Genomic DNA, 13,502 nt, shown 5'->3' with positions numbered 1-13,502 from the left:
TTCCTGAACACATATTTTATGTGTGTGTTGTTTTTATTTATTTATTTATTTTGAGTCTGCAGACTCATGCATGCTGCTAGTAAGCTTAGCAAAATGGGTGAGTAGGATTTTAGTACTTACATAAGATTGAGTGACACGAAGGTAGAAGACTTAACTCGCCACCCACACTCAAGGCCATATTTGTGTGACCCACGGAAATAGTCCCAGTTAAGACATAGGAAATACTAACCCAAGGGAAATAAACAAGATCTCATTAGAATAACCCACTGTTAAGAGCTCTTTTTTTATGGCATCATGGAAGAAAACTAAATTACTGTGGAAACTTTACATAACACCATGTAAAAAAAAGTGAACTACTGCCTTAAAAGAAGCAGAAATATTTTTCGACAGTGACGACTTGTTTTTTCTCTCTTACATAGCAGTGTAAGTGTAAATAAATGCTTATGGCAATACATTTGCTGTCTTTGAAGGTTTCACCAGATTTCATGTTACTTGTTTTCCTTAAACCCCTGACCTCCATTGAAGTTGGTTATATGATAATCTTAACCTCCAAATAATTTTATTTTTGAAGGAAATATGTAACTCTTTTGGTTTCAGATAAGCACAAACTTCAAAACATAACCCTCAAATATTAAAAAATACCCAAAAGGCAAAAACTTGTCCTTTCAACCCAAGTCATGGTATTTTATGGTATTTTGAACAAGTAGTTGCTTTTTTTAATGTAAAAATAATGTTTGAAAGAAGTTGGAAGCTACTCACTGCTAGCTGATGAACAGTGCTCATATCGTTATGCTACATGTAGAATACCTCATAGGTTTAGTTACACCTAGGATACCTTGTTTGGCATTTGTTTATCATCTCTAGAGACTTTTCCAGCACTTCCTGCAGAGTATTTTTAAATAGCAGACAAATAAAGAACTCTTAGCAAATACTTTATAGTATAAGATAGTTTATTCTCTCCCATACAGAGTTCTCTTAGTAGCAACAAAATCAGTAGTAAAAAGATTATCCCATTGCCTACTGTGTTAGAAATACCAAGGTAAAAACCTACTTTGCGTTTATGACAATGCTGTTGATGGAATCTGAACCATCCTATTGAACACAGTTAAAGATCTCTAAAAAGACATGTTTTTCACTTAACTCTTATTTATATACGATATTAATGTAAATGACAAAGTATCTTATTCCAGGTTCAAAAAAAGGAATGCCATAATAAATACCTTTGGATTGGTAGGTTTGAGTGAAATTATCAGTCTCAGTATCCTGGTCAAGTTCTAATTTCTGACTAACTGAATCTCCATCTAGTGACATGTTTTCCAACATATATTCAAATATGGTGCATAACTGTTTCCTAACAATGTAGTGTTTGCAAGTCATTTTTTAATCCAAATGGTCTTTGTCTTGGTTGGTTTTTGGTTTTGTTTTTTTCTGACAAGTTGTATCATGTCTTCTTTTTCTCTTGAAAAATAGTGTGTAAATAGGAGGACATTAGAATATTGACAGCCTTAGACATTGAGTACAGTGTGAATCCCCACTTTTATGTAACTGGAGGCAGCAGGGGGGTTGGACTAGATGATCTCTAAAGGTCCCTTCCAACCCCTACCATTCCATGATTCTGTGAAAAAGCAAATTTGTTACCTGGTGTGCAACTTGCCAGTTATTACTCACTTGATAGACATTGCTGGTTTATTTAAGGTTTGCACCAGCCCAGGTGCTCAATGGTAGTTCCACAAATCAGGTGCACTAATGGGGCTTTTCATGCTGCACTCACAGACAAAATGATTAATACAACATGTGTGTGTGACTACTCATATAGTGGAATAAGAACAAAGTTTTACATATTATTATAAAGTTGCTGTGTCATACTAAAGGTCTACTGTGCATACTGCAAGAGGGTTTTTGGTGGTCTCTGGTGGTTGTTCATGAGTGTTGCCCCTAAAAGGAGCTCTGAAAATTCATTCTCTGATCAATTTTGTCTGGTTTCATCAAAAGTCCTCCCTATGTCTTCCATAGTTATGTTGCACTCGTCAACAGTTGAATATGTATCCAGGTTAACATTTACCTAGTTCCTGAGATGCAGAACATCCTGACCTATGTTAAAAACAAATTTCCCCTCTATCTTTTACACTTTGTGTAACAGAAGAAAGACTGACCCTGTGCTTTTCCCTGTCCAAGGAAAGTGAGGGAACCTGTGAATGCCATGCAAAGCAATAGGTTGTGCTATACTTTTCATTGGGTCTCCTTTCATAGATAGGTAGGGAGACCTGAGACAGTTTCTAATAAACAAATGTTCTACCAAGCTGTAGAATATGCTGGGCTTTGCCTTCACTAAACACAGATATGGTTATCTCACAGTGAAATGACCTCCAGCAGTGATGTCACCATTGAAGTTCTGAAACCAGGAGACACTTTGGTGATTAATGTAGTGAGGAAATAGTGCATCTGTCTGTGGTTGACCACAGTTAATTTATCTTGTATTAAAACTGTTTTCACAGTAGAGTAGATGTAACTCAAATCAGCAGAATTGTATGCACTCCTTGGGCACAACAGAGGGATCCTGGAGCATCTTTCTTATGAGGAAAGGCTATGGGATATGGGACTGTTCAGCCTGGAGAAGAGGAGACTGAGGGAAGACCTCATTAATACTTAAAAGTATTTGAAAGATATATGTCAAGGGGATGGGGCAACACTTTTTTCTGTAGTGTCCAGTGACGGGACAAGGGGTAATGGACAAAATCTGGAACACAAAAAGTTCCACTTAATTTCACTTTTACTTAAGGAAAAACTTCTTTACTGTAAGGGTGAGGAAGCCCTGGCACGGTCACCCAGGAAAAGTGTAGAGTCTCCATCTCTGGAGGTTTTCAAAATCTGCCTGGACACTTTCCTGAATGACCTGGTCTGGGTGGACCTGTTTTGGCGGGGCTAGAGGGAGTGGACTAGGTGGTCTCTAATGATCCCTTCCAACTCCTGCCATTCTGTGATTCTGTGATAGTGCAAACATATAGTTATGGGGCAGTCCCTGCATCAGGAAGGTTTGTAACCTGTGGTCAGGACATACAAAGGTATAGCCTTGCCCAAGGACATCCAGCAGGGCAATGGTAAAACCAGTTTTTGAATTCAGGTTTCCCCAGTGGACAACAGTACAGTTTGATGGATATGCATGATTTTCGGGTGAGAAGCAGCTGCATATAGAAGATCTGAATGTAATCATTATGACCAAATAATAACCATCCAGTACAGGAATGTTTTTCTTCTCTAAAGCAAAACCAAAGAACCAGAACCAACTAAACCAGAAGGGAAAACATACACAAGTATGAGACAACTTTGATCAAAATACTTACCTAAGGTGTATTTTTGCTATTTTGGCTTATAAAATTATAGCTAAGGCAGAGCTTTGCGGTAGGCACAGCACCACCTGTAACAAATGGTGCTGTCCGCAGCCAAGCACTGCTGTAGGTTGGCTTTGTGTGCAGCGATGGCATGGGTGCAGTGGAAAATGGCAAGTGCAAATATAAGCTTATGCATTGAGACAATTGTGTGTGATTTGCACTTCTAGTAAGAGTCTGAGTCATCATGTTGTAGTAAAGCTTTGGGAAGAGGAAATGGGCAGGAATCTGTCATTGGAGTTTATCAGCCCTCATGAAACTGCCTTTGGTTTTGTTATGCTTTTTATGGAATTGGGTGGAGAAAGCAGATTGACATTGAGACTCCAGTCTTTGTGCTTCGTAAAACCCTTTGTTTAGCTCTTTGACAGTGTTACCAGACAATAGGCTTGTCAGAAGAGTGGGGTGAAGGTCAGGAGGCGGTAACTTCTGCAGAAGCTGTGGAAAGGCTCATCAGTGTTTACCCACTGATTGTAAGCAGATATTTAAAAGTGTCCCACTGAGGTTTAGTGCTCTGCAAATCCTGGACTGCTCAGTGCTTTGCACTACTAGATCTTAGCACTAAGCACTGAACGACAATGGTATTTCATTGCACACAGAAATTAATTTTCCTAAAAAGTATTTAAATCTAAGGCAATGATTTTAATGTTAGAAAACTACCCAAGCAATGGAGGTTGATTGTTGGTCAGTGCTTATTTTATGCAAATGAAAACACCAAGGTTATGAAAACAGGTGCTACTATTGTGAATTCTTGGTCACTGTTAGAATCAAAAGAATTACTAGGTGCACTTTAGATGTTTGTGAAAGGAATTGATGTACTTTTCAAGTCTTGTTTGTAATGTTTTAAGTGTGCCAGGCCCTCAGATGTCATTCAGGTATGGTACCTTGTATTGAAAGTAACAGTAACTTGTATTAGTGTATTCTTTGAATCAAAGCCTTATATATTTCCTGATTGTTATTATTAGGTGTGAGCGATTGCAGACAAGATCTCTTGCTGTCTGAAGATGGAAAACAATATAACTACTATCTCTCGTGAAGAACTTGAAGAACTAAGGGAAGCGTTCAGCAAAATAGGTATGTTTTGCATAGGAAAATAATAAGGATGCCATTAACATTGCAAAGCTGTGTAGGATTTATGGAAGAAGTTTTTATGGATCACTTGTTTTGATAGGGCTCTATTTTCCACTATGTTGACAGTGATTTCATAAGAAAATAAGAATGTTTACATAAACCTGTTTATTTTCACTGAAACTGTGTGTTTGTTCAGTCCTTTCAACTTCAGCAATGAAAATGGAGATATTTTCTTGCTAGGCAGTTGCATTATTTGTGCCATTGTATATGCAGCATGGTAGATCTCAAAATTCAGTCTTGAACTCTTTAGATTAAAAAAAAAATTGATTAAAGATCAATTAATAAATGTATTTTCTTGTTAAATTACTGACTATTTGTTTTGGCTTTACTTGCATGCTTTGCTACACTAATGTATTTTCTTACTGTTTATTGGTTCGGATTTTAGATTTAAAGCTAAACTTGGAGTTTTTGATCTTTCTTTTGTTGCTAGCTGATGTTAATAAATAACTGTACACTTTTGTATGCTTGACAATCTTTGCAGATTAATCAGAATAAACAGAATGAGTTAGAAATTATATAGTAACTAAACCTGATGTTCAGATTTCAGTACTGTTATGAGTGTTAAAGTTCATGTCTGCTTTATTTCTTATTTGCTGCAGTTCTGAGGGACTGATGTGTAACTGCAGCTCAGAAAATCAAACAAGCATATTTGTGTTTGGGGGAACAGCATTGCTTTAGGCACGAAGTCTTAGCTACTGGGAGACTCTAGCTTGGTAAAGAGACTCTTGGGAAGCTATATGATAGGGCTCTGTAAGACAAGGAGTAGTATGGAAATGGTGAAAAGGGAATTATTCAGTTTCTGTCAGTACAGGTATGATATGATTCCCAGTAGAGAGTCAGAATGCTTAAAATAAAAGTAAATATTTTTTCTTTGTAAAAAATACTAAAATCATGAACCCATTGATTTGAGATGTTGTTGAGACCAAAGAAGAATAGAAATGCTAAAGGAATAAGATATATCCATGGAAGGTAATTCGTGAGTTGTGATTAAACTGTTGTCTTAACACAGTCTGTAGCTCGAGAAGTCTATATCCTGTAGGAACTGGAAAGACAGGCAAAAGAGAAGACCACTCCATACATGTATCTATGTACTGGGAGGTGCTAGGATAGTCACTCTGGTGGTATCTGATAAGCTTTTCAATTTGTTTGCTTTTCACCATCTGCGTTCCTTTTTTTTTTCGCTTTCCTTTCTGCTTGTTTTCATGCTTCTGTTCTAAGAAATGTCTGTGTTACTCAGTGAAAAGCATTTTCTTCCTTATTGCATTATACTTGCTGTAAAATATAAAAGCGAAGAATTGTCAGATTTTTTTTTTAATTTTAGATTTCCTTTCTCTGTATGGATAAATTGCTTGCAGCTGTATCAGTAAACTGAGGAAAAAAGGCATGTATTTAACTCTGTCATCATGGAAACTTACCCTCAGTGAAAGATGAACCTAGAGAAAGAAAATAGCTCATAGTCTGAGTGAGCTTGTGAGCATGTTCTCTGTTTTTTAGACCATTCTTGTTACTATATATGTTGTTACATGTCTGCAAGCCAGACAGTGGATAGATGAATACATGTGCAGACAAAGTTTGTCCATGTAGTGATTTGTGAATTGCTGGTAGTACTGAAAACACAAAAAGAGATATTTTTTTTTAACAGATGTTTTTAGCCTTTGGTCAGCAGTGGAATGTGGCTGTCATAAGCTATAGAAGCTTCCTAGTGCGGAAGCTATGTAGTGTAGTATGGATTACAGGTAAATTGCTGTATAGCAATCAATTGTGGGTGAAGATGAAATCATGTTTCTCAGCTTGCCCTTCTGTAATGTGATGCATATTCATCCACTCTGGCATTACTGTCTGAGTTGAGATACTAAAGACAATATGGAGAGAGATCTTAGCTATTTATTGAAAAAACCCAAAAGTGGGAGCACATTAACAAGTCAGAAAAATGGACACGTAATCTTCTGTTTCTGACTCATTGTGTTACTTGTGACGTTCTCTTAAATGCATCATTCATAGAAGTGTGAAAATACTATAAATTCCTATTTTTCAAGAGCTTTAATAATGAGACTGAAAATTGTTGTCATACATGGAAAATATTAGCATTAAATATATAAAATTGCATGTATTATATCCTGCACTAGTTATGGTGGATATGATTTCTTCTATTTGATTGAATTTCATCTATACTGTGTATAGAATATAGCTTTTCTACTCTTAAAAATACTTCTCTCCATTGCATAGATATTACACTACAGGTAGGGCTATTTTAATGTACATTCTCAAATTCTGCTTGTAAAGATATATATGTACATATATATCTGGAAGTAGATATAGGTATAAAAAAATAGGAACAGTTCATATGCTTGATTCATTTATGCATTACATTGGATAAATCATATTCTGAGTTTGTAAAATGGTGCTTTATTATACTAAGACAAGAATTAAAGACAGCTTTCTGCATGCAGATTGGCCTCAGGTAGAAATGCAAAGAATATTTTTATGACTTCCTCTGTACTGCTGTGTTATTATTTATTGTAACACAAACGATACTGAATTTTCCTTACTTCATGTGATACAGCCTTTCATTTCTTTCTGCAATTGTCGATCTATACTGTAACTCTTGTAGAAAGAAGTATTCTCATTCTTTGATGTACATGGCTATTCATGACATGTAAGTGAAGATGGCAGTACAAATTGCTCCCAACACAGCTAGTTAATAGATTAAGAAAGGTCACTTGTAATAAACAGATATAAATCATCCCAGATTTATTTTTCACAGATAAGCCTAACCACATCAAAAATTCTGAAGAACAGAAAATGTCTATCAGATACTAGGATAAGAAACAAAATGCAAAGTCAGGCAGAGTTCTTGTGTAAGTAGGTTTTCTTGTGTAAGTGTGTTTTGCTAATGCATCAGATTTGAGTTACTGACTGTAAACGATGTGATACATACAGTAAGAATATAATAATTGATCTCCCTTTCAATTGAAGGTTTATAGAAAATTTTATTAGGAGATTTAGGAACAGCTTAAACTTTGTTATTTACGGATTTGACATCTTGGTATAGCTACACTTTGGGATTATAAGAGTTCCAGAGAAAATACATAACAAGATGGCGTAAATCCTAGCCAGTTGTGCCTCTAATTCACAAGTATTCCTTCAGGCTTACTTATGTGTGTCAGAAAAAAAATACTTATCTACTAGAACTATATTTCTCATACTTTATTTATTCTTACCAGATACTTGATTCTTTACACGTAAAGTATAAAAACAACTTGTGCTTTTGTTTTACAGATATTGACAACAGTGGATATGTCAGCGATTATGAGCTTCAGGATCTATTTAAAGAAGCAAGTCTGCCCTTGCCTGGTTACAAAGTCCGGGAGATTGTAGAAAAAATCATTGTAGTTACAGATACCAATAAGGATGGGAGAATCAACTTTGAAGAATTTGTCTCTGTAAGACGCTCCCTGTGGATGTTTCTCTACTGTTTGGTATCTGTTGTGAACTAGGATAGAAAACTGAATTAAGCTGTACAACTGTTTTGAAACAAACAACTGATATGTAGAGAATGAGAATGTTTTCTGTGACAGTTTACAATGCCCTATATCATTCATTTCCAGTTTTTATATTTCACTCTCCTATTTAATTAAGTAGATTTGTTTTGGGCAGCATGTGAGACCACAGTAGTTTCAATCAGACCTACTTTCTATTTATTCAAAAATGAGGGGATGGATTACATATTTTGGAACTGCTGGGTCAGCCCTTAGCCATTAAAAAAGAGCAGATAATTAGGTACCAGCCTCTGAATTCTCTTAGTGATGAACTAATGTGGGCACTCCTATGCTTAATCTCTGTACTAAAGCCTATTTTTTACTGGAGTGATGTACAGTCTTTTACTTCTAGTGAACACATTTGAAAGGTTTAGACTTTTTTAATGAGGATCACTCACTAGTAGGCTTTATTTAAGAGAAGCAAAAAATTTTCAGCATATTGGTTTGTGTGTTTGGATGATTTGGTTTTGCTGTGAATTTAGAGTACTGATGCTACTTGCAGCAGGCTGAAATAATTGTTGAAATAATTACTGATATTTCTTCCCGTTATTTGAATTTGCAGTGTTTTATAGGTGAGATGCAAATATTTGCATCCAAGTATTGAACCATATCTGTTACATAGAATTCATTGTCAGTTTTGAGACTTCTACAGTATTTGGGCAAATCTAGGATGTATCAGGTTATTCAATGTAATTTACATTGCAGGTACTTGGGAAATTGTATCGACTTGCTTAAAAGCATATATAACTGTCATGTAGTAACCTTTGACTGTAAAGCATATGAAGCAGAAATACGCTTTAGTCATTGAAAGTATGTATATCTTTAGTTGTTTTCTTCAGTTTGCCAAACATTTTAGGAAAAATGTGTAGATTGTTCAATGTCTACTTTTTTACATAGCATGGCTTAATAAAAGTAGCTCTTGAGAAATATTGTATTAGATACCTGGTATGCAAGTTTCATGAAGGTATTTAAACTAGTTTTATCCATACAGTAAACTTATTGTTCAAAACAGAAGTCAATGTAAATTCCAAAGAGAGAGATTAACTTCTGACTCTAGAGTACTGAAATGAATTAACACCTAGTTATTAACACCTAGTTATGATCTATAACAAAACACTCTTTTATTTTTTTCTTTAAATTCCAGATAATTCAGGAATTGAAAAGTAAAGATGTCAGCAAATCTTTCCGAAAATCAATAAACAAAAAGAAAGGTATTACAGCAATTGGAGGAACATCAGCAATATCCAGTGAGGGGACACAGCACTCATATTCAGGTAAGAAATAATTATCCAAGAATAGATTTAGCAGGGAGGAAGACTAAATTTGAACTACAGGTGAAGGGAAAAACTGGACAGATTAAAATGAATTCTCATTTTCATTTCCACAGTGCTCACTAAAATGAAAAAAAAAACCCAAAAAATAAACCTCACATAGCCTTTCTGGGTGGAAGGGTCTCCTCAACTGCCTTTGTGCCATTAGAGAGTTGCTCACTCCCATATGAATTATGCATAGCCTATCACATACTTGGAAGTTACTATTAATATTTGATCTCTGTTTCTTTCTGTCTCCCCTTGCTGCATGTCATTTCATTGGTAATTGTGCCATATTGCATTGCAGGTCCTAGTCAAAATGTTAACCACCTTCCAGGATCATACTGCAATAAGCAATATTGTAACTTTTTTGATTGATTGAATTTGGGATATGCTATGGTTCCAGAAGTGTATTAAGAACCTATATGTGAGGAAGACTCACGTCAGTTAGTGAAAGATGGTAATACCTTCTCTCTTGGTATTATCCGTGTAGTACCAACTGCAGTTGCTGTATCTTCAAAGAAGGGGATATATTCCATCTCAAAGAATTCCTGTAGAGGTGACACCATCAGACCTGATTTTTCAGATTCCCTTTTATTTTTGGTGGAAGGAATCTGACTTCACTAAAGAGCAATTCATCTGACCCACCCTTTTCAGTCATCTAGTTTATGATGAGATGAAGTGTGCAGTAGAATTTCACTTTTCTTCCCACTGATAATGAAAGAAGTGTAATCAATTTAGTGGTAGGTACCTGTCTTGTATGTTTTTTGAAGTAAGTCTCTCACAGCATCCTCCTGCAGAAACTGGCTGCCCATGGCTTGGATGGACCTACTCTATGATGCGTTGAAAACTGCCTGATGGCTGGGACCAGATAGTCATAGTGAATGGGGTTAAATACAGTTGGTGGCCAGTCACTAGTGATGTTCCCCACGGCTCAGTATTGGGGCCTGTTCTGTTGAATATCTTTATCAGTGATGTAGCTGAAAGTATCAAGTGCACCCCGAGTAAGTTCACAGATGATACGAAGCTGGGCAGGTGCGTAGATCTGCTTGAGGGCAGGAAGGTCCTTCAGAGGGACATGGACAGGCTGAAGTGATGGGCTGAGGCTGATTGTATGAGGTTCAACAAGACCAAGTGCCAGGTCCTGCACTTGGGTCACAACAACTCCATGCAACGTGACAGGCTTGGGATAGAGTGGCTGGAATGCTGTCCCACAGAAAAGAACTTGAGGGTATTAATCGGCAGCTGTCTGAAAATGAGCCAGCAGTGTGCCCAAGTGGCCAAGAAGGCCAATAGCATCCTGTATCAGAAATAGTGAGACCAGCAGGACCAAGGAAGTGATTATCCCCATGTACTTGGTGCTGGTGAGGCCGCACCTCAAACACTAGCTTCAGTTTTGGGCCCCTCACTACAAGAAGGACGTTGAGATTCTGGAGCATGTTCAGGGATGGAAATGAAGTTGGTGAAGAATCTTGAGAACAAGCCTGATGAGGAGTGGTCAAAGGAGCTGGGTATCTTTAGCCTAAAGGAGACTGAGAGGAGACATTATCACTCTCTACAACTACCCGACAGGAGGTTAGTGAGGTGGAGATCAGTCTCTTCTCTTTAGTAATGAATGACAAAACACGAGGAAATGGGCTCAAGTTGCACCAGTGGAGGTTTAGATTGAACATTAGATCACCATCCCTTTAAAAGATGCATAGATGAGGTGCTGAGGGACATGGTTTAATGATGGGCTGGGCATTGTTAGGTTAGAGGTTGGACTCCATGAGCTTAAACGTCTTTTCCAGCCATAATGATTCTATGATTCTAAGTGAGGTGAATACTACCTGTACTGTTTGGATACTTGATTGACTGCAGTCTGAATAAGCATTTTTCGATACACAGTTATGAATTCTGCTCTAAATGCAAAAACATTTAAAACTGAGATACTAAACTTTTTAAGATTCTGAAAGCTAAATACATGATAGTCTCAAAAATACTGCCAGTCTCTGAAGTCCTAAAGAAGACAGAATGAGATGCTGCATTTTAAACCAAATGTGTATAGCTTGAGATGTTGCATATTTCAGATTACTAATTGTCTTCTTTTCATTATAACTGCTGAGAAACTGAAGTCAGCTGTGATGATACCTTCCCCATTAAGTCCCTGTTGTTTTGATGTGATCCTTCAAAAAATCACCAGATGTTTAGAGAACAGTAGGAGAAACAGTAGGAGAAAGAATGCAAAACATGATAAGTACAGATTGATCTTTTCTACAGATCTCATTCTTTCCATAACTAGTTTCTGTGAAGCTAAGGAGTTTTGTGGCAGGTGAACCTCTTTGACCCAGGTCTGATGTTTAGTAGTATGTGTTCATGGAAACGATAATAGATATTTCAATTTTGATTTTCTTTTCAGAGGAAGAAAAAGTTGCTTTTGTTAATTGGATAAATAAAGCCCTACAAGATGACCCAGACTGTAAGCACCTCCTACCTATGAACCCATCAGATGCCAGTCTTTTTAAGTCCCTTGCGGATGGCATCCTCCTTTGGTGAGTCCAGGGCTGTGAGAAAGAAAAGGAGTTCATTAAAAAAATAAAAAATAAATGTTCATCACAGTGACATGAACTGGAAAGCTTCTGACAGGCTTTAATATCAAGTCTCCAGTCTAAAATGTTTAAACCAATGTGTAAGATGAGGAAAATCTGTTTGTCCATAGAAATGGTAGTATTAAAATCTTCTGTATATTGATTATAGAAATGGGTTTCCACTGAAGGCCCACTTACTTAAGTTTCTTATAATTCCATGTTAGCTGGGAGTTTCTGGATGAATGTGCAATTATTTAACAGGGAGAGGAGATTTAGAGGATGAGATGGTCTTTTTTTATCTTATCGGAAATATTTACAGTTAGTTTTAAGGGTTAGAAGTTTATAATAAAACAATTTATTTTCTGAGAAATGAAAGTTTGAATAAACTCTGACTTCTCTTCCTTAGCAAAATGATCAACTTTTCACAACCAGATACAATTGATGAAAGGGCTATTAATAAGAAGAAACTCACTCCTTTCACTATTTCTGTAAGTACTGCACAGACAGAACTTGCCACAAATGAAAAAGTGATTTTTTTTTTTTTTAAATCTTTACAATTCTCCTGGTGGAACAAAAAACTGCCAAATAAATCCTCTGTATTAAACAATGACTAAGCATGAAATTGTATTTTCTAATAAACTCTGAGTTGTCCTGATTCTTAGATTATTTAGAGGAAAACATTTTTTCATGCTTTCCTTTTTCACTATTCTTGGTTTGCTTTCTAAGTGACTAAGGAAAATAATTTTAGTCTTGGGAGTGGATGGTATTTTAGCAATGCAGAAAGTACTTTCATGCTTGTATACTGTATGGTAGGGTGATGCATTTTCAATATTGGAGAGTGGCTTGGACAGATGATAAGAAGCTGTATTTTTAATTGTGTATGAAGTCATTCACATATTTGAGAGAAACAGTTTTTAAGACCTTAGGTTCTATGTAAGAGAACAGATCTGAAAAAGGGAAGTAGATCAATAAGTTACCAGCTTAATGAAGAAAAATGTTCAGAATAAAAAAAGTTAGTTACTTGGCCGACTTGTCATTTCTGTGACATGAATATATGAAAAGTTAAAACATACTATATTCTCAATTCTTCAAGTGAGTTTCATAATCTATGCTTATGAAAAGATGTGCCAGCAAAGATATTATATGTGATTGTTCTCTGTAGGTAGTTAAAATATTACAAGAAAATAGAAAGTAATATTTACAAGAGCTGCCAGGTATTTTTTGTGGAATGTTTCATCTGTGACAATGCTTTACTTTCAGTGTCATGATATTGAATTGCAGGTGCTTGAATAACTGTGTCAGCCTGTATAAGATTCAAGATAGGATGACAGTGATGTCAGTAGTCTCCTGCACATGGTAGAATTCCATATAAGCACATTTTTTGACAGAATCAAGCCCCTGATATTTTGAGCAATATTTGTTTATGCATGTGATACTTATGAAATTAAAAAAAAATATTTTGATTGAAGTGCTGCTCAGTGATCAGCGTTGCAGAAGATAGCCCAAGATTTTTGATGGGTCCAATTAAACACTGCCAATAATGTTTTTCATTTAATTCTGCTAACATTTGTG

The 13,502-nt window shown here is 36.2% G+C and overlaps 1 protein-coding gene across 1 annotated transcript in view; it reads left to right on the top strand.

Annotated features, from left to right (window-relative positions):
* PLS1 (plastin 1) overlaps positions 1 to 13,502 on the top strand; it is a 46,188-nt gene that overhangs the window by 18,582 nt on the left and 14,104 nt on the right. The window contains exons 2-6 of the mRNA XM_062005790.1: positions 4,349 to 4,457; positions 7,794 to 7,957; positions 9,198 to 9,327; positions 11,762 to 11,894; positions 12,337 to 12,418. Of these exons, the coding sequence (XP_061861774.1) occupies positions 4,388 to 4,457; positions 7,794 to 7,957; positions 9,198 to 9,327; positions 11,762 to 11,894; positions 12,337 to 12,418 (579 nt within the window). The 5' untranslated portion in view covers positions 4,349 to 4,387. The remainder of the gene's footprint in view (positions 1 to 4,348; positions 4,458 to 7,793; positions 7,958 to 9,197; positions 9,328 to 11,761; positions 11,895 to 12,336; positions 12,419 to 13,502) is intronic.

Source organism: Colius striatus, chromosome 12 (genome assembly GCF_028858725.1).
Source record: "Colius striatus isolate bColStr4 chromosome 12, bColStr4.1.hap1, whole genome shotgun sequence".
NCBI classification, from domain to species: Eukaryota; Metazoa; Chordata; class Aves; order Coliiformes; family Coliidae; genus Colius; species Colius striatus.
Note: the sequence above shows the minus strand (reverse complement) of the source record. Positions and strands in the feature narration are given on the sequence as shown.